The sequence below is a fragment of the Bos indicus genome, chromosome 9 (genome assembly GCF_029378745.1).
Source record: "Bos indicus isolate NIAB-ARS_2022 breed Sahiwal x Tharparkar chromosome 9, NIAB-ARS_B.indTharparkar_mat_pri_1.0, whole genome shotgun sequence".
In the NCBI taxonomy this organism is placed as follows: domain Eukaryota; kingdom Metazoa; phylum Chordata; class Mammalia; order Artiodactyla; family Bovidae; genus Bos; species Bos indicus.
Window position 1 is genome coordinate 89,300,466 of NC_091768.1, and position 20,719 is coordinate 89,321,184.

Consider the following 20,719-nt stretch of genomic DNA (forward strand, 5'->3'; position numbering starts at 1 on the left):
TTGTCATCCTACTTATTTAACTTATATGCAGAGTACATCATGAGAAACGCTGGGCTGGAAGAAGCACAAGCTGGAATCAAGATTACCGAGAGAAATATCAATCACCTCAGATATGCAGATGACACCACCCTTATGGCAGAAAGTGAAGAGGAACTAAAAAAAGCCTCTTGATGAAAGTGAAAGAGGAGAGTGAAAAAGTTGGCTTAAAGCTCAACATTCAGAAAACGAAGATCATGGCATCTGGTCCCATCACTTCATGGCAAATAGATGGGGAAACAGTGGAAGCAGTGTCAGACTTTATTTTTGGGGGCTCCAAAATCACTGCAGATGGTGACTGCAGCCATGAAATAAAAAGACGCTTACTCCTTAGAAGAAAAGTTATGACCAACCTGGATAGCATATTGAAAAGCAGAGGCATTACTTTGCCAACAAAGGTCCGTCTAGTCAAGGCTATGGTTTTTCCAGTGGTCATGTATGGATGTGAGAGTTGGACTGTGAAGAAAGCTGAGCACTGAAGAATTGATGCCTTTGAACTGTGGTGTTGGAGAAGACTCTTGAGAGTCCCTTGGACTGCAAGGAGATCAAACCAGTCCATTCTGAAGGAGATCAGCCCTGGGATTTCTTTGGAAGGAATGATGCTAAAGTTGAAACTCCAGTACTTTGGCCACCTCATGCAAAGAGTTGACTCATTGGAAAAGACTCTGATGCTGGGTGGGGGTGGGGGGGCAGGGGTTGGGGGCAGGAGGAGAAGGGGATGACAGAGGATGAGATGGCTGGATGACATCACTGACTCGATGCACGTTGAGTCTGAGTGAACTCCGGGAGTTGGTGATGGCGTGCTGCAATTCATGGGGTCACAAAGAGTTGGACATGACTGAGCGACTGATCTGAACTGAAATGAAAGAGAGTAGTTGATATTGGTCCTATGGAAATAAAAAAGCCCAAGGCAGATAGAGGAAGAAGAAGAAAGATTGCCCTAAGTGTAATAGAAGCACTTGCTACCGGTGAGGTGTGAGGTTAAGAGTTCTGGGTCTGTGATAGCTGCAGTCGGGCAAGACCAGGCAGAGGACAGCCGGAAGAGATGAGTCCAGGATCCGTAAGTAAGCTCATCCCTGGGGACTGTTCTCACCTTGGGTTGGTGCCTGGCCCACTCTTGTGTCTTGGTCTGAGTCCAGACTGGAGACCTCCCACTCTGTGTCTTTCCACTGCAGTTTACCTGGCCAAGTTCATCTGCATTCTGAGGACACAGATCTCTATCTGGATGCAGTTGGGCCAGATGAGCTTGGTTTAACTCAACAGCCTTGACTGTTGCATTTTAAGGTGTGACAGGGCTTCACAGCCTGTGAGAGGACCTCACTTGCCCTTTTACTTGATCTGGATTATATTATTATTTTTTTTTTCATGAAACCCTGGCTTGGGAGTCTTTGTAGAGCAGGGCTGAGCTCAAATGATGACTGACAGTGTTATTCACATGAGTTTCCCAATTGGATAAAAATGTTGCTTAATGGAGAGGAGATGTGGCCAATGTAATATCCCCCTCATCTTCTCCGAAGCCTTGTGATCTCACACCCTATGTCTACAGTGAATTTTCAGTACTCCAGGGCTATCTGAAAGATAAAGTGTAGATGAAAGGCACTTTGCTGACAGCACACCACTGTGCTGGGTCTGGGAAAAATGGGCTTTTGCTCTTACATCTTTTACCAATATTCTTAAAAACAGTATATGCATAGCCTATTATATTGTTTTGAAAATTGTTATATTATCAACTCAGCCATTGATTAATTCATTTGCTATCAATATTTATTGAGTTCCTATTCTGGAAGAGGCTTTGTGCTATGAACACTCAGAGTTCCAACGATGAATAAGACACAGGGAACCTAGTGGACAGCAATGAAGACGAGAATGTACAATTGAAGGAGTGATAATGTTGTAAGTAGCAGAAGAGAAATGAAGGCCGGCTATTGAATTCAAAACAAGGATATATTACCTCCAGTGTATGGGGATTAGGGGTAGCTGATAAGAGAGGAATTCATGCATAGATGATGCTAAGTGAAATAAGCCAGTCACAAAAAGACAAATACTGTGTGATTCTGCTTATGTGAAATATGTAGAGTATCCAATGTATAGAGACAGAGTGTAGAATGGTGATTGCCAGGGGCTGGAGAAGAAGAAATGAGTTGTTGTTTAATGGGTAAAGAGTTTCAGTTTTGTGAGATGGAAAATTTCTGGAGATTGGTTGTACACCAATGTGAATATACTTATTGCTGAATAGCACATTTAAAAATGGTTAAGATGATCGATTTTATGTTATGTGTATCTTACCGCTATTAAAAAAAAAAATACAGTGTCTTATTATGCAGGGATGGGTGGAGGATACTTAATACCTTGGAACTTCTGTCCATGCACATACTATTCATTCATTCATTCATCAAATGTGTATTGAATGCTTCCTATGTGTTAGGTGCTAAGCTAGTTATTAATATAGGGCTTAATACTTAAAGCACTTCCCTCATAGCTCAGATGGTAAAGAATCTGCCCGCAATGCGGGAGATCCCGGTTTGATTCCTGGGTTGGGAAGATCTGCTGGAGAAGGGATAGGCTACCAATTCCAGTATTGTTGGGCTTCCTTTGTGGCTCAGCTGGTAAAAATCCGCCTGCAGTGCAGGAGATCTGGATTCAATCCTTGGGCTGAGAAGATCCCCTGGAGAAGGGAAAGGCTACCCACTCCAGTATTCTGGCCTGGAGAATTCCATGGACAGTATAGTCCATGGGGTAGCAAAGAGTTGGACACGACTGAGTGACTTTCACTTTCAGTACTTAAAAAGCTGTATAAGACACCAAGTTTGTGAATGTCACACTTGCTAACCACCCCTTCCCTCTCTAGATGCTAAGCTTCTATAGTGAAATATTCACAACTGCTATCTGCTGACTTGACTTGTGCATGAGATGTGAGTAAATAAACAGTAAAAAGATTTGAGGTTATGTAGGGGGGTGTGGATGGCATGGTGATGAAATGGAAAGAGATGGGTAAGAAATGAACTACAGGCAGTGCTTTCTGAGGATATTAAAAAACAAAGAACTCCTATTTGTGGCTGCCAACCCAAGAGCTAAGTCATTTAGAATGGAAAAAAATTGACTCAACCCAAGGAGCTAGTTGTCTTGTGAATATGGCAAATGTAGTTTGAGGACCACTGCCACAAGATTGTGGACAGTATTAATAAGTGAGGAGAGCAGGGAAGGACTGCAAAATTTGAACTAAAAGGAAAGATATGCGTGCTAAGTTTAGTTGTGCCTGACTCTTTGAGACCCCAAGAACAGTAGCCTTCCAGGCTCCTCTGCCCATGGGATTTTCCAGGCAAGAGTACTGGAGTGGGTTGCCATTCCCTTCTCCAGGGGATCTTCCCAACCTGTGATTTGAACCCGGGTCTTCCACATTGCGGCCAGATTCTTTACCATCTGAGTCACCAGGGAAGCCCTAAAAGGAAGGTCAAGGCTTGTGAAAGGAAGGAATGGTGATGGGCAGGGTGGTCTGGTTATTTGGGCAGTCAGTGGAAAGCAGGAAGTGTGAGTTTCCTTAACCAAGAGACCCTGGAAGTTCTATCTTCAGTTCACTTTATCTCATCTTATTTTCTTTTTAAATGTCATAGGCTTCATTCCATTTCTCCTTCAAATAGTTTTCTACTTCTTTTTTTCCCCTATATACCCTGGACAACTGTTCATTCATTTCAAGATAGTATAGAGTGCCAGCCACATACCAGGCACTGTGCTGGGCTCCGGCCACACGCTCCCCAGCCTTCTACCTTTATTCTGTTGTGCATGCCCAGCAAATCCTGGGGTCAGGGTAATTTCTGCTCCTATACTTGGCTCCATGAGCGATACAAACCTAGTCTCATCTACTCCTTTCCTGATCTCGTTTCTCCCTATCTTCTTCAAGGTATCTTCAGTGAGGCTGTTCCTTCTACCTGTGTCTTTAATCCCGACTGCTTTACTTTTCTTCCTGACTTTATTCTCTTTTCCCTTCCTTGTACCTCCCACCATTCCCTGCCTGCTGGCCCATTCAATCTGCGTGACTTCTCAAGTTCCCTCCAGGGAGAAAATCCTTTCTCATCTTTATATTCTTCAGTGACAACCCTATCTCTTTCTCTTCGCGTTTGCATCAAGTTCTCAAAGAAATGGCCCTCATTTATTTTTATTTCCTTACATTCCATCCACTCTCCAGCCACTGGGTTGGCTTGTACTGTCTACTGAGACTCCTTGCCAAGTGTTCTTCATGTCAAATCCAACTTCACTTTATCAGTCTCTCCTTTTTAAAGCTTTCTACTTCTTTAAACTTTTTGCTTCCCCATTTCCTTGGGTCTCCCAGAACTTTTGTTTGTACTTTCTCAGTTTCTTTTCTGAGATGTGCTTCCTCCCTAAAAATTTTCAAGGCTGGTGTAATCTCTTGTGTTCTTCTGTTCTTCTCATTCTGCAAGTTCTTGAAGAGGAATATTGAACATTGACTAGTATGCTCAAGTTATAGCCAAGTCTAAACAACTGATACCTAGGGTTATCTGATAACAGTGACATAAAAATCTGAATTATCTTTCTGCACTTGTTCTACATGGCTCATTGGTTCATCTGAGTTTCAAATGTTCCCCTTTTTTATGCTTTGTCTCCACTTTCTAAAGACCCTTAGCATGGTCTGGAATTGGAATGAGCATTGGTCTCTAATGGTTCTGAGTTCATTGTGAACCCTTAAAAAAATGAATAAATCTAATAGAAACCAGCTAATTTCATTTTGTCATTTTCTGAATAATATATTCTGGTGTAGGCAGTCCATTTTTTAAGCAGATTTGCAATAAACAATTTCCCCTCAAGGTTAATATAATAGGCAAACACCTTTTGCTGCAACAGACGGTTGCAGAGGTAATGAAAGATTAGCTTACATTATGATTCATTATTTCAAAATGTCAGAATAAAGTGGATCTGCTACATCTTCCAAGCCTCTTATTCTTTAGAGGATAGTGCATGTTTTACTTTTCTAATGTTAATGGATTCACTGGGTTTTTTTTTGTTTTGTTTTGTTTTTTCTCCTATTTTTTTTCCCCAGGCCAAATTCAGATAATCGACGCCAAGGTGGCAGAGAGAGATTGGCCAGTACCAGTGACAAGGGAAGCATGGCCATGGAATCTGCCAAGGAGACTCGCTACTGTGCAGTGTGCAATGACTATGCCTCAGGCTACCATTACGGAGTTTGGTCTTGCGAGGGCTGTAAGGCCTTCTTCAAGAGAAGTATTCAAGGTAATAGTGTATTGCAAACAACTCATCCCATTTTTTAATCCTAAGAGGGGAAGCAACAGAGGAAGACATATGATCAGGAAACGCTAATACCTAGTGAGTGCACTAGCATCTATGATAGAAACATGGAGAAGAGATAAGGTCCCAGGAGAAGGAGTTGGCAAATGTCAGGGCAGTTGTGGCTGAGTAATTATGCTTCCTCCATCTGGCAAGATCCCAACAGTCTTGAGCAACTCTACAGGAAGAGGATTTCAATAGCTGGTTCTCTGAGCCGTTGTCTGTGCCATGATTGGGGGATGGCAAGTGGATCTTTGTGTGTTGTAGGCAGCTAGACTTATGTGATGTTGTGTGATATTAATTATCCATACATAGTTATTTCTCCAACTTGGCTTTGCCTAGATAAGCATTGTGTTCTGATCTCTGCTCCAGACCAATTCTAATTTAACGCATTCTTCTCTTGTTCTTCTTCCACTTCTTTGTTGTCTCAATGGAGAACATGACCTTTTGCTAAAATGAGAAGACTCAGTAATAAGGGATGTATTATTTGTACCAAACAGTTATTAAGTATGCACCCGTAACATTTCATTCATTTCATTCGCAGTGTCTGCTTTGACCCTTTTCTTGTATATCGTTTTCCAAGTGCAGTTTCTCTGATAGACTGCCGGCTACATTTCATTTCTACTCCAGGAGTGTCTATACTTTTGCTATATTGTCTATAGGGGATGCCCTGGGGGTGGGCCACCAATCATTTTTACTACCTAAAATATCTATACGAAAGATCCTTTGAGAAGAACAGAGGTCTGACAGCAGTCTAGCTGGATTAATCTTTTGTCTTAATACTGGACCATTTTTCTCTGTTCTTATTCCTTTACCTTTTCAGCTTAAGCAAAGTTTAGTATATAAGCACTAAGAATATTTCCGATGGAGTTTTTATGTGATTCCCTGTATAGAAACTGAGACTGAAGTAACTTGTTAAAAACCGGACTCTACTAAATTAAGAGGTACTGATTGCAGACACTTTTGAATAGAGAATGAATCACTATTCTCACAGACTTTTTGCAGTAGCTCTTCACTGCCCTAATGTGGGGTGAAAGCTGGGGAATGATACACACTATTTATTTTTCCTTCCATTGCCAGTGGATGGATTTTTTAAAAGGCTATTCATATCTTAATAGAGCAGTGTGTGAGGTCAACTTGGTCCATTTACAAAGCACTTTTTTTGGACAGCTATTACTTTCTACATCTTTTAGAAATCTACTGTAAGGCTTGGACCTTTTTTTGTCAGCATTTTACTAAAATTTATAATATATGCAAGTAAATTTTTATATGAATATACGTATCAGCATAGACTATTTAATTTTTACTAGCAGACACTATTTCATTTAGGAAAATTATATCTGTATTTTGGTTTAAGTTAGTATAAATCCTTAAAGGTCTTTTGACAGCCATCTTCATTTGTGGTCCTCCTTTTTATTTACTTTTATATAATCTAAGATATCATATTTTTTATCAGGCATTTAATCTGACATGGAGAAATCATCTGACAGAGGCAGATTTAGTGGATAGGTTCAACCGCAAACTTGGGCAAGTCATTTATCTGAGACTGAGTTCTCTTATCTATAAAAATGATTTAGAAGAGTGGTCAGCAAAGGTTTTCTGCAAAGAACCAGAGAGGAACTATTTCGGCTTTGCAGGTCATGCAGTCTGTAGCAGCTGTGCACCTTTGGCATTGCGGCAAGAAGTCACAGGCGCTATATAAATAAATGGATGTGTGCCAACAAAACTTTATATACACAAACAGGTAACTAAGTACAACTGGCCTGTGGGCCGTAATTCGCTGACTCCTGATTTAATGTATGAAAAGAGAAATTGATGATTTCCAAATCTAATGTTTTATCTGTTCATGTTTATTGAGAACTTACTCTGTACCTGTGCTAGATGTTCTGAGAGAAATAAAAATATGTGTAAGACATAATCCATAATCCCACAAAATTTAGAATTTATTTGGGGAGGAGGCAAAGGTATTTGTTCTCATGAGAGAATTAGAAAGTCGGTATAAAGAGCTATGCTATGATACAGATAGGGAAAACAATACATGAATATAGGGAAAATATTGGCAGTTATAGATGTAAAAAGACTGAGATTGAGGGTAGAAATGACCTTCCTCCAAGGAACAGTGACAGCATTTTCACATAGTTCTTTTTATCACAGAGGTTCAGCATTTAGGATTGTGCTGTGTAACACCATGTTGCACTTAGTATTGTCTGTAGACATCAAGGCATCAGAACAGAAAACAGAAAAAAGACTTAAAGATGGGGGAACCTTATAAGTCATGAAGTCCCCTAATGGATTAGTTTGTTTATCGAATGCCCCTACTAGGCAAAGCACTATGTGAGGTCCTGGAGATATAGTTATAAGCAAGACATAGTCTTTATCCACATAGAGCTTAAAGGTAGTACAAGAGATGAACAAATAAACCAGCAATTAAATTACAGTATAATAAGTACCAAGACAGGTTGAAATCAGGTCTTATAGGGTCCAAGCTTCACTCATTCCTGGTCGGGGTTTAGTCAGGCTCTCAAAGAATGTTTCCTGTTTTAAAATTGTCTGGAGGATTTTGCAAGTAAGCAAAAAGAAGGGCAGGATGAGTATATGAAAATAGAACTGAGTATGTGAGCAAAGACTAGGAGATAAGATAGAGTTTGGGGAGTTCTATGAATAAAAATTAACAAAATTAATATACAATTTGGTTAAACAAAGGCATTCCTGGGCCATGCATTTATTCTTAGGCTGTGTAAAAACAAAGTAATTTACTTCCTTTTTACTTTTGTGGCATTTCCATCTATTTGATTTGTTTGTGCACGTAAAAGGAAAACACCAGAGCAATAGAGTCTTTCTCATCATAGTCTTATTAACTTGGAGCTAAAAAGTTTTGCTGAACTTCTATGACTCTTTATAAATCACACTGGCCCTCAAGCCTATTTAAGGACAGTGAAGGGTCTGACATGATGCAGGTAGAAAGTTCTGAAGATGCTGTAGCTCTCCCTGCTTTTCTTCTTAAGAAAAGAGCTAGAAATGAGTATCCATCAGATTGCTCTAGTGTTCTAAGTGTTTAGTTGAAGAGGTAAAGTGTTTGACTTGAAAACATACAGAGTTTCATCCCCTACTTAGTGTGTGAGCTTGATCACTCAAGACATTTAGTAATGGCTTCCAGTCAAACGTACTTTTTTTTTTAAAGCAAAGTCAAGGACATGACTTAAAGGAGATGGGTGAAATTGGATATTCTGTGAATTTATTAATCATTGCAGGTAGAGAGGCAGTGTTCCTTAAGATGTATTGTAGGCAGAGACCCTTGGATGAGTTGTATAAACTCATATGTATATATAGATATATATACTAAATAATAAATAAAACAAACTAAATACATATAAATAAATATGAATAACTATTATTATATATAAATATATGAATAACAAATATTATTTATATATAAATAATAAATATATTATATATATAAATAGGTTCAGCAGCCAGGTACTAGGGCTTCCCTGGTGGCTGCAGTGCGGAAGACCCAGGTTCGATCCCTAAGTCAGGAAGATCCCCTGGAGAAGGGCATGGCAACCCACTCCAGTATTCTTGCCTGGAGAATCTATGTGCAGAGGAGCCTGGTGGGCTGCAATCCATGGGGTCACAAAGAGTTGGACATGACTGAGCGACTAACACTTTCACTGTCACTTTCAGCAACCAGGTACTTCATCTGAATATTATTTGGAGGAAAAAGGACTCCACAGAACTTGCTGCTTGGTCATAGTATTACAAATAAATGTTATAAAGGCCCATATTATAAATGGTCATGAGGCACAGTGGAGGCTCAAACCTATTATACACCCCTAGCTATGCTGCCACTTTCTCTTTTCTTTCTAAGGGATCTATGGAAGATGCTTAACATGACACCAAATGGACATGGCCCAGGCACACATTGGGGCTTAAAGGTTAGCTAAGGCCAGAAGGACATGGTACCAATTTGCAACACAGCGCGGGTCCCACAAGGACAACAGATATTCTGACCCATCAGGCCTTAGAAAGCTTCAGGGTGAGAGTCCAGCACCCTGGATAGCTCCCTCAGCAGCAGGGGTGAGCAGAGACTGACTTTCCACGGAACCTCAGGCCTGTTCAGCTAGTCTGTGAAAAGATAACTTAGTTCCTTTGTCCTTAGGAGCTCACTGTTGTTTGCCCAAGATAGTTTAGTTTTTATGTTTAGTTTCCCATTTCCAGTTGCCTTCTGTCTTGACATGTGCACCCCTGTCTAGAAAAGGCCAGAGGATGGGGTAGAAGTGGAGGCTGCTCTCTTGTTACAGAGCTGTCTTATCTCTGGAGTCCTTTCAGGGATATGGCTCAGAGTTGGTTCTGGCAGTACATTCACACAAAATTCCTGCATTTTTGGTCTCCATATTTCCCCACTTGCCCCTCCACAGTCTAGTCTCCACACAACAGCAGCAGAGATATTTCAGATGCGTTAATCAGGTCACATGCTCTTGTACTTCAAACGCTCACTGCTGTTAAAGTCCAGATCCCTTTCCATGACTTAAAGTACTCTGCATGGTTGTATCCCTGCTCACTTCTCTCCCTATCACTGTAATCCAACCAGGTTGGCCATACTTCTCTTCCCCCAACACACCGCATGCGTTCCTTCTTCAGCACAAGCGGTTCCCTTTTATTTTTTTCTTCGCTTTCAGCTCTCTACTTGGTTGGCTTCTTATCATTCAATTCCTGTCCAAGATTGTATTCTCAGAGAAGTGTCCCCTGATTATGTCACCAAAAATAACCCTATAAATCTTTGCCTTCAGTGTTTTTTTTTGTTTGTTTTTAAAGTACTTTTCTTTAAGGTCCTTAAACCCTTAATGAACTTTAAAATTTATTCACTTGATTGATGATTATCTGTCTGCAACAAGTGCCAGGCTTCCCTGATGGCTCAGTGGTAAAGAACCAACCTGCCAATGGAGATGATGAGGGTTCGATCCTAAATCAAGAAGATCCCCTGGAGAAGGGAATGGCTGCCCACTCCAGTATTCTTTCTTGGGAAACCCCATGTTCAGAGGAGCCTGGCGGGCTGCAGTACATGGGGTCACAGAAGAGTCGGACACGACTTAGCAACTGAGCACACATGCATGCAGCAGGTGCCATGGTCAAATACTCCTGCCCACACTTGGATGGAAGCTCAGTGAGAGCTGATTTCCGGCCTTGTTTGTTGCAATATCTCCCATGACTATAGTCATGTTGAGCACACATCTGTTAAATAAGAGAATATGGCAAGAAGTCAAAAGAATGACAGATAAAACCTATAGGAAGACCTCAGAAAAGGGAGTTATTTGATTAAGAGAAGTTAGCAAGAGAAGTGTTAATGCAAGTGGTATGTTTGATATAGGCCTGAAAAGAATGGAAGGATTTTCATAGGCATTAAGAAGTTTGGAGAAGAATTCCAGAAATGTGAAATAGCATAAACCAAGAAATGCACAGTGGAAATTGAGTAAATCGACTGTGAAAGAACCAAGGGCTTCTTGTCTTCTCCCTGACTCTTTGCTTTTCCTCTTCATCTCTCTACATGCAGGCATTCCCCAGAGTTTGCAGCCTCTGTTCCTTTCTCCTTCTCATCCGTTTATCTGCCCAGCTTCCTAAGCACTGTCATATATATCTGTTATGGTAGGGGTCCGCAACCCCTGGGCTATGGACCAGTACTACTCCACTCTGCAGGAGGTGAGTGGCGGGTGAGCGGCCAAGCTTCATCTGTATTAACAGCCGCTTCCCATCGCTGACATTACCATCTGAGCTCAGGAAAAAAGTTCAGGGAGCCCACTGATTTTGCATTATGGTGAGCTGTATAATTATTTCATTATACATCCCAATGTAATAATAATAGAAATAAAATGCCCAATAAATGTAATGGGTTTGAATTATCCTGAAAATATCCCCCTCCCCTGGTCCGTGGTAAAACTGTCTTTCACCAAAATGGTCCTGATGTCAGAAGGTTGAGGGCTGCTGTGTTATGGGTTGTATTGTGTCCCCGCAAAAGATATATTGAAGTTCTAAGCCCCCAGTACCTCAGCATGTCACCTTATTTGGAAATAGGGTCATTGCAGGTACAATTAGTTAAGGTGAGGCTCCACCATACTAGAGTGGGGTGGAGCTGTAATTCAAGAGGACTAGTGTTCTTATTGGAAGAGGAAACTTGGACAGAGATGATGGAGAGAGATATTGAAGTGATGCATCTACAAGCCATGGGATCATCAAGGATTGCTGGCAAATACCAGAAGGCAAGTAATTCTTTCTTGCAGGTTTCAGTAGGAGCATGGCTCTGCTGACACCTTGATTTCAGACTGTTAGCCTCCAGAAGTGTGAGGTAACACTTAATGCTGTTTTAACAATTTTGTGTTAGCAACCTTGCTACTTCGTGACTCCTGTGCGTCCCCAACACTAGCTCCTTCTGACCGCCTTTATATCAGTTCCCTCAACAGTCCCCTACGTGTCCAGACTTGGAAGCATGGAGCTTGTTATCCTCATCTTTTCAGTTTGCACTCCTTCCCTGATGGTTCCCATCAGAGGCGTTGTGTAATCCTGTTGAGTCTATCTCTTTAATGTCTATCCATTCAGCTCCCACTACCCAGAGTTTGCCCCATTAACTTTCATCATGATCATTGCAGTAATTTAATTTTTTTCTTCTGCCTTCTCCATTTAACTCATTTACTTCATTTGGTTTCCTCCTTCTAAACCTGTCTGCACACTCACAGTCTATTAACATTAGCAAATCACTAATCATATCAACACTTTGCACAGAATTCTCTAATGACTTTCAGGGCCCACAGAATAATCCTTTGACAACCAAGCATTCAAGGATTTCCACAGTCTTGCCCTAGCCTGTATTTTTAGTTGTTTTAAAGTCACCATTTCTACTTCTGAAATAGACTGTCTAGATTGGGCTACTTGCTGTTACTCAAACATAATCATCCCATTTCTTTGCTGGGACTTTCTTTCCAGATCTACCTGTACAATTTCTTTTTGTCAAAAGTGTTTGTATCAAACCCCTGATGTTAATGCAGAAGTTCTGTCTCTCCTATGACCCTCCATATTATAGTCAACACTTTGTATCTGTGGATTCAACTAACTCCAGATTGAAAATAGTAAAGAAAATTTCCAGAAAGTTCCAAAAAGCAAAACTTGAATTTTTCTTGTGCCAGCTAACTATTTACCTAGTATTGACATTGCATTTACAACTATTTGCATTTACATTATATTGGGTATGATAAGTAATCTGGAGATGATTCAAAAAATACTGGAGGATTTGTGTGGCATATATGCAAATGCTATGGCTATTTTATATAAGGCACTTGAACAGATTTTGGTATCCGAAGGGGTCCTGTAACCAATTTCCCAAGGATACTCTGGGATGATTACATTTTGTTCCCATTGCCTAGGATGGCAGGTACAGACATATCAGGTTTTATTGCACTTTGATTTAGTGCTCTTTGCAAATACTGTGTTTTTACAAATTGAAGGTTTGTGGCAACCCTACATCAAGTGTCTTATCTGTGCCATTTTTTGAACAGCATTTGCTCACTTTATCTCGCTTTATTACATTTTGGCAATTCTCACAATATTTCAAACTTTTAAATTCTTATTATGTTTGTACAGTGATCTGTGATCAGTGGCCTTAGATGTTACTATTGTAATTTTGGGGGCATCATCAATTGAATCCATATATGATAACTGACTTAATTGATTAATGTCATGTGTTCTGACTGCTCCAGTGATGACCTGTTCCCTACTCTCTGCCCTTCTGCTTGGGTCTCTCTATTAACTGAGACACAACACTATTAAAATTAGTCTAATTAATAACCATGCAGTGGCCTCTGATTGTTCAAGATGAAGGAAAATTCAATCGATGTTGCAAACTTTGTTGTCTTAAGAAATTGTCACTTTCAGCAGCCACTACCCTGATCAGTAATCAGCCATCAACATTGAGGCAAGACCCTCCACCAGCAAAATGACTGTGACTTGCTGAAGGCTCAGATGACGGTTAGCGTTTTCTAACAATAGAGTATTTTTTAACTGAGGCATGTACATTTTTTAGACATAATACTATTGTACACAATAGATGACAGTATAGTATAAACATAACTTTTATATGTATTGGGAAACAAAAGCATTTGTGTGACTCCTTTTATTGTGATGATCACTTTATTGCAGTAGTCTGGAACCTGGCCCTTAAAATCTCCAAGGTCTGCTTATGTTTGTGTGTGTGTCTTTCTCTGTCTGTGAGTCTCCCAAAAGCAAGATCCAAATCAAGACTTCATATTACAGGAGTCACTCAATGAATAAATACAAGAATGAAAAGAAGGTTAGGATTAGGAAACACAAAACCATTCCATTTTTTTAAATCATGGGAGAGAGATGACAAAACAGTCTTTAATTAAGATTTATCTGCCAAAGGCATATAGGAGGGACCAGAGAAGGGAGCGACTGAAAAAGCATGAGGATGAATTTGGCTCTTATTCACAAACCTTAGACATACTTCATACTAAATCTCGACGTTGGTATTGTGAAATGGGAAAAGGAATAGCATGAAGAATATTATAAGTGAAAGAATTAACCTTATTTTAAGATGATTCAATATGAAATATCTGGAAAAGAAGGAAGTTGAACAAGTTAAAAAACAGAGGGAAAATGATGGTGTCATTACCTGAACTGGGAAGATGAAGAGGAAGGCTGATTAGAAAAAACTAGCCCTCGTGGCACAGTGGTAAAGAACCTGCCTGCCAATGCTGGAGATGTGGGATCGATCCGTCAGTGGAGAAGATCCCCTGCAGAAGGAAATACAACCCACTCCAGTATTCTTGCCTGGGAAATCGCATGGACAGAGGAACCTGGTGAGCTACAGTCCATGGGGTCCCAAGAACAGTTGGGTGTGACTTAGTGACTAAACAAGAGAAAGTTACATTCCAGACATACTGAATTTGACATGATAATTGGATATCCGGATAGAATTATCCAGCAGCTACAGAGACAGAAGCAGTAATCTCTTCTGGTGGGAGTTGGAATCGATTTCCTCAATAAATTTTAAAGAAACTTGATGACATGAATGTTTTAAATACTTCCTCACGGTTGTCCATTAATAATGAAGAAGCAACTCCAGAAACACCCTCTTGATTCTCAGGATAATATGAGTTCCTGGATCTTACCAAAACCTTATAAGAAACACTCTCATTATTAAAAGTTTATGTTCAAGGCCCTTCTAAGTAGAAAAATCACAAATTAGCCCAATAGGACTAAATACTGCTCTCCAGGATCTTCCAGTTTGAGAATATGCTGGTACCAAAACAATAGCTATAAAAATAGTAAACAGCAGGAACAAATATAAGCATTTTTATGATGTTCAAATAAAAAGCAAGTTTTCCCCCACATTATGAATACTGTGGGAGTCCATAGACATCTTTTTTTTAAACCCAGAAACATGCAGATTTTGCAAGAGAATTAAAACTACTGGGGCCAAAAGGCCAAAGAGTTTTAGTGTGTATACATATGAGTTATCATGTAATTTTCAAATGAAAGCATTTATAGTGAAACTTTCTAAAAGTCTTACCTCCAGCTATGGATAAATTTGCCAGATGCTTGGCTCCTTGTTCTGAACAGAGAAAAAGGAAGGCACAGCCCTAAAATTTAAGACCTAAAAACCTCCTTCAATGAGAATGCCATCCCTATTACCAGTTTTAAGTGCTAGTTACTCTTAAATGCTACAGTATGAAAATTAGAGGTGCGTGCACAAGTGCACGCATGCATTTGAAGACTGGCTCAGAAAAGCAAAATCATAGTCTTTCTACCTGTGAAATAACACTGGATTTTTTTTTTTTTTTTTTATATCCTTCGGCCAAGAAATCTTTATCTTGGAGATAATTAAGACAAAATGCATTTGACAAATAAAATCAGTATAGAACCCCTATTTCTTGGCAGCTCTTGTGGACACAGCTGAAGCTTTCAGAGGTCTTTAAAAACCATGGCAACAAATGCCTTTGAAAGGTAAGCGAAGGTTCCAAATGTTTTTAATCGCTGGTGTTTTTTATGCTACCACTTCAAGCATTCTTTTTCATCTTTTTGTTCATCTGATTGAAATTAAATTTCCAATTTCCCTACTAAATGGTTCTGTCCTGGTCATGGCATTGACTGTTTCCATTAAAGGAGTAGACTTTATGCCCATATATAGTGATTAAGCTTATCATCAATTCCATTAGAAAGCCTTGTTTATGAGCGGCAATGATTTCACACTAAAATTATAGATAGCCATTAATAGGTACATTTTCAAAGGGCATTAACTAGCCCTCAAAATTATGTGCTACCTCTGCTGTTATAGTTCCTACTGATGGCGGTCCATGGCCTAATGCTGCCTGAATTTCCCTCTCCTTCATACAAAGTTGCTGTTGACATCTTTAAAACGCTATTTCCTTTCAGGTCCTTTCAGAGAGAATGGCCTGATTCTCTCATGCTCATTCAGAGAAAAGTATACTTTGAGATATATAGTCTGCTCATTTCTGATCTCTATATTGTACTTTGCCATTTCAGAACTGTGTATACAAGTTATACGATAACCTGCTTGCCTGACTTTTTTGACTGAAAAATAACAACATTCAAGAAAAATCTATTTCATAGATCTGCCATCCACTTTGTAAAGCTTTTTCTTGCAATTATGTTAATTCTCTGCTCATGTGTAAGTTTTAGAGCAGATTTAATGTTTTTGAAGAAAGGAAATGCTTTGCTTGAGAAAGAGTATAGTGGGGGAAGGATTTCTATTATTTTCTTCACATTTTCGTCTTCCTTTAGCTGCAATAACAAGAGACTTCATTTTTTCCAGTTGTTAATAAATAAAGGGACAAAGAAGTAAACAATTTAGTTATTAAATTATAATTTCTCTCTGCCATAGGTACTGTTCTCTCTCTTTTCTTTGAGAAAGAGGATGTAGACTTTAAATTTTATCCAAACAAACATATTTATCTGCTTCATTTGGCAGTTTGAAAATCATGTATTAGAAAGTGTGGAGTGAATGAGTAAAGAAATTCTTAAATCGCCCCCCAGGAGTGAGTGGCTAGGTTACATTTATAAATATACATCTTTTTGTGATTCAAATTTAAGCAGAGTGATTTAAAAGAATTCTGCATACACTTTACTGCATTTCATTAAGTGAACTGAATTCACTTAATGAATTTCACAATATTTTCCTTATACACCAGAGAAGATATTACAATTCGTTGGCATCACTGACTCAATGCACTTGAGTCTGAGCAAGCTCTGGGAGTTGGTGATGGACAGGGAAGCCTGGCGTGCTGCAGTCCATGAGGTTGCAAAGAGTCACACGACTGAGTGACTGAACTGAAGATAACAAAAGTTTATCATTCTTTTGTCCCTTTGACACAGCAGAATTCCTAATGAGAGATTTCATTTGAAAATTATGTAAAAGTGCACTTACCACCAGTGCTAACCAGTGACGCGATGGTTGATTGCAGTCACCTTGGAGATGGTTTTCCTCTCTGTTTTATTTTTCTGATTGCTAGCATGTTGATCACTCTTCCTGCTACACCAGTGCCTGCAGACCAGCCCCGTGTCTGCTCTCTGGACAGACCTCATCATGTGCAATTCTTCGTACTCGCCTCTTTCTTATCAAGTTAATTTGGTGGATGTCTTCACCAACCCCTTGTGGGAGTTGTTTTCCCTCTGCCTGTGTTATCTGGTACAAGCCATTCTCTCCTCTCTTGCCACCCAACCTGACTTCTAAGAAGTGTCATCTCTCAAAGCAGACTCAATTCTTGCTTTGCCTTAATGCACTCTTCTTAGCTCATGTTTTCTTAGCCTACGGACCTCCCTGTCCAAGTTTCTCACAGCTTCTCCACCCAAGAGGGCTAGCTCTTTGAGCTCAGACACTTAGAACAAGATTTTTTATGCAACAGGTATTTCTTGAATGACCATTTTATTTTAACCCAAAATGCAAAAATATAAATGCCATAGACTCTAGATCCAATTAAAAAGTATAAATGCCATAGACTCTAGATCCAATTAAAAACTCAGTTTGTACAAAAATGGAAAGATTATAATAATACATACTAAACCACAGAAGCATTAAACTCAGTGCCACAGGAGATGCCTCAAAGCAGTATAAAGAAATAAAGGGGTATCTGAGAAGGTAAGGTTCTGAGTTGAGAGGAAGGCATGGGCACTTTGCACTGGAGTGAACTTGAAAACATTTTGGTATTTAAATTCGTCCTCTGCATCAGAGGATCAGGCTGAGTTCTACTTCATAGATTTACATTGTGATTGCATGGCTCACGTCTGCATATTTAATACTAAAGAGCATTATATAATATTTTAGGGGAGCATTATATAATATTTTAGGGGAGTATGAGTCTTTTTATTTTTTAAACTTTTTCGAAGTTTATCTGTAGTTTACTTTTAAAATTTTTATTGAAATGTAATTGATTTACAGTTTTATATTAGATTCAGGTGTACAGTAGATTGATTCAGTTATTTATATATATATATATGCATATATATATATATACACACACATTCATACATATGGGTTTTTATTATTTGTAACATGTTTTAAAAACATATCCCATGTGTATATCTGTATAGCTGGCATTACTAGTAAGTCTGGCATGTATTCAGAAGTTGATAATACTTTACTCATTTCCAGGATAATGTGCTATTACAGTTTGCTTTTAAAGTTGGACATGGGAGTGATGTTAATAAAAATCTGAAGATGTTCCTCTGTAGTAATATATAATGTAGCTATTATACAGGCAAATGCATTTGATATTTGATGTAGAAGAAAACAATTGGTCCCAAGCTAAGATGTATTTAAGTAAGCTTAACTTAGATTCTGTAATTTTTATGCTTGAAAGCTTCTTTATGTTTTTTCCTGGTTTGAATTTAATGAGATGTTTATGAAAGGGTGTTTTTAAGACTTTCACTTCTAAGCCTTGGCATAAACTTCCCTATGATGTGAACCACTTCCAAGATGTATCCTTTAATTTTTAAAATTGTGACAGTAAACCGGATCTTAGAGAAGAAAAAAAAATGATTTGGTCACCTTTTATCAGTTTTGCACAGGGCATTTAAAGGATTTCAATTCCTCACTCCTCCATTCTTTCTATACAATACTTTATAGTATTGTATAAGATTAGTACTGTTGGTGCAACTGATGTAAAGACATGAGATGATATTAATATGTAAATTTAGATCCCAGAAATGGGCTTTAAAACAAACAAACAAACTCTGCCCCCTGTCTTTGCTGTGTTCCTTCCTGACTCTGCAATCCATGTGAAGACAGGAGGAGCAGACTGGCTGCTAGCTCAGCCCTGGGACTGAGGTACCCTGCTCCTTTTTCTTGCTTTTGTATTTCCTTCCTGATCCAAGTGAATGCATCAGAGTCACAATCCCTGATTTTGGATCCATTTTCCTAGAAATACAAGTACTGCTAAGGGCCCTGTGGACCATTCATGATTCATTAAATGCTTCTTGCTGCTGCTGCTGCTGCGTTGAGTCAGTCGTGTCCGACTCTGTGCGACTCCAGAGACGGCAGCCCAACAGGCTCCTCTGTCCCTGGGATTCTCCAGGCAAGAACACTGGAGTGGGTTGCCATTTCCTTCTCCAATGCATGAAAGTGAAAAGTGAAAGTGAAGTCGCTCAGTCGTATCCAACTTGTAGCGACCCCATGGACTGCAGCCTACCAGGCTCCTCCCTCCATGGGATTCTCCAGGCAAGAGTACTGGAGTGGGGTGCCATTGCCTTCTCCATGCTTCTTGCTGCTGCTGCTGCTGTCACGTCAGTCGTGTCCGACTCTGTGTGACCCCATAGACAGCCATGCTTCTTAGTGAGTCACTTTTTCTGAATATAAGGCAGGATAAAGTCTTGGCATCAGAGCTTTCTTGTAAATACTTCCTTTTGTCTGTGTGTGTGATGTGTGTGTATTCACATACATATGTCCATACACATGGCTGGCTGGCTTAGTCACTAAGTCATGTCTGACTGGTGCAACCACATGGACTGTAGCCCACCAGGCTTCTCTGTCCATAGGATTTCCCAGGTTAAGAATACTGGTGTGGGTTGCCATTTCCTTCCAGGAATCTTCCCGACCCAGGGATCAGACCCAGATCTCCTGCACTGCAGGCAGATTCTTTACCGACTGAGCCACGAGGGAAGCTCTCATGTACATACACATAGGTATATACATAAATATACATATTTACATGCACACATATATAGAGAGGGACAGAAGTACTTAACAGACTTTAGAAGTACTTACCACAAAATATTAGCAGTGGCTATCTGTATGACTACATTTTAATCTTTTTGCTAATCTATATTTTAATTTTTCTAATAAGTATCTCTACATGTGTAATAAAAAATGTTTTAAAGATTGATGTTGTAGTCGATTCATTTCCCACTAGTAGAAAATTGTTCCTTCAAAATCGGCTTTGTTTTGGTGACCAATTAAGTAGGGTGAACTGTTATAGAAAAGGCCAATGAGCAGGTTGGAATAGCATTCTTTTAAGAAAATCTTTACAGGTGCAGCCATCATGGGGCTATCTGCCTCATACCTGCCAATGTAGCAGTGGCTCCAGAAGGGTCAGAGAAACGAAGCTATAGTATGGAATTGGAAGCAAACACTTTTCAAATTTATACTTGTTGGATGTGTAAATTATTGGGATCAACTTTCTTTTATGATTTGTTGAATTGGAATGGTCCATTTAAAATCTTACTATGTCCTCAGAGTGATACCAAAGAATATAACCTCTATGAGCACATTCCCAAAGAGTTCTGCCTCTAAACAGGCATTTTGCTCTAAAGTCAAAATGTTCAGTTGCTCAGTTGTGTCTGACTATTTGTGACCCCTTGGACTTTAGCCCACCAGGCTGCTCTGTCCATGGGATTTCCCAGGCAAGAACACTGGAGTGGGTTGTCATTTCCTTCTCCAGGGGATCTTTCCAACCCAAGGATTGAACCTGGATCTCCCACATTCCAGACTTTTTTACCTCTTGAGCCACCAAGGAAGCCCCATTTTGCACTAAAGTAGGAAAAAAAAAAAAATCCACAGTAACCTTTGTATTAATAATTGCTGCTTCAAAATGGGAATTTGGTATGGCACCAAATTAGTAATCAGTTAGAAAGAATAGATTTCAAAAAAAGTGATTATACTAAATCTAGCACTTCTTGAAATATCTTCTGTTAAATGAAATGTAGTCCTTCATCTATGTTCTCATTTGTAAGCCATGAGGCTAATTCAGGAATCAGAGAATCAGGAATCAGAGTACCGATTGGCTTAGTAGTTTGGGGCTTACTAACTAGATGACTTTTGTCCTTTACCTTTTTGGACAGAAGAGGCAGCCATGTTCACTTTCAA

General features: G+C 39.5%; 1 protein-coding gene across 4 annotated transcripts in view; it reads left to right on the forward strand.

Moving 5' to 3' along the window:
- The window catches only part of ESR1 (estrogen receptor 1), a 410,467-nt gene that overhangs the window by 158,719 nt on the left and 231,029 nt on the right, over nucleotides 1-20,719 (forward strand). For all 4 annotated transcript variants that reach the window (XM_070796395.1, XM_070796393.1, XM_070796396.1 and 1 more), the window contains one exon: nucleotides 5,090-5,280. In XM_070796395.1, coding sequence (XP_070652496.1) covers nucleotides 5,090-5,280 — 191 coding nt within the window. The remainder of the gene's footprint in view (nucleotides 1-5,089; nucleotides 5,281-20,719) is intronic.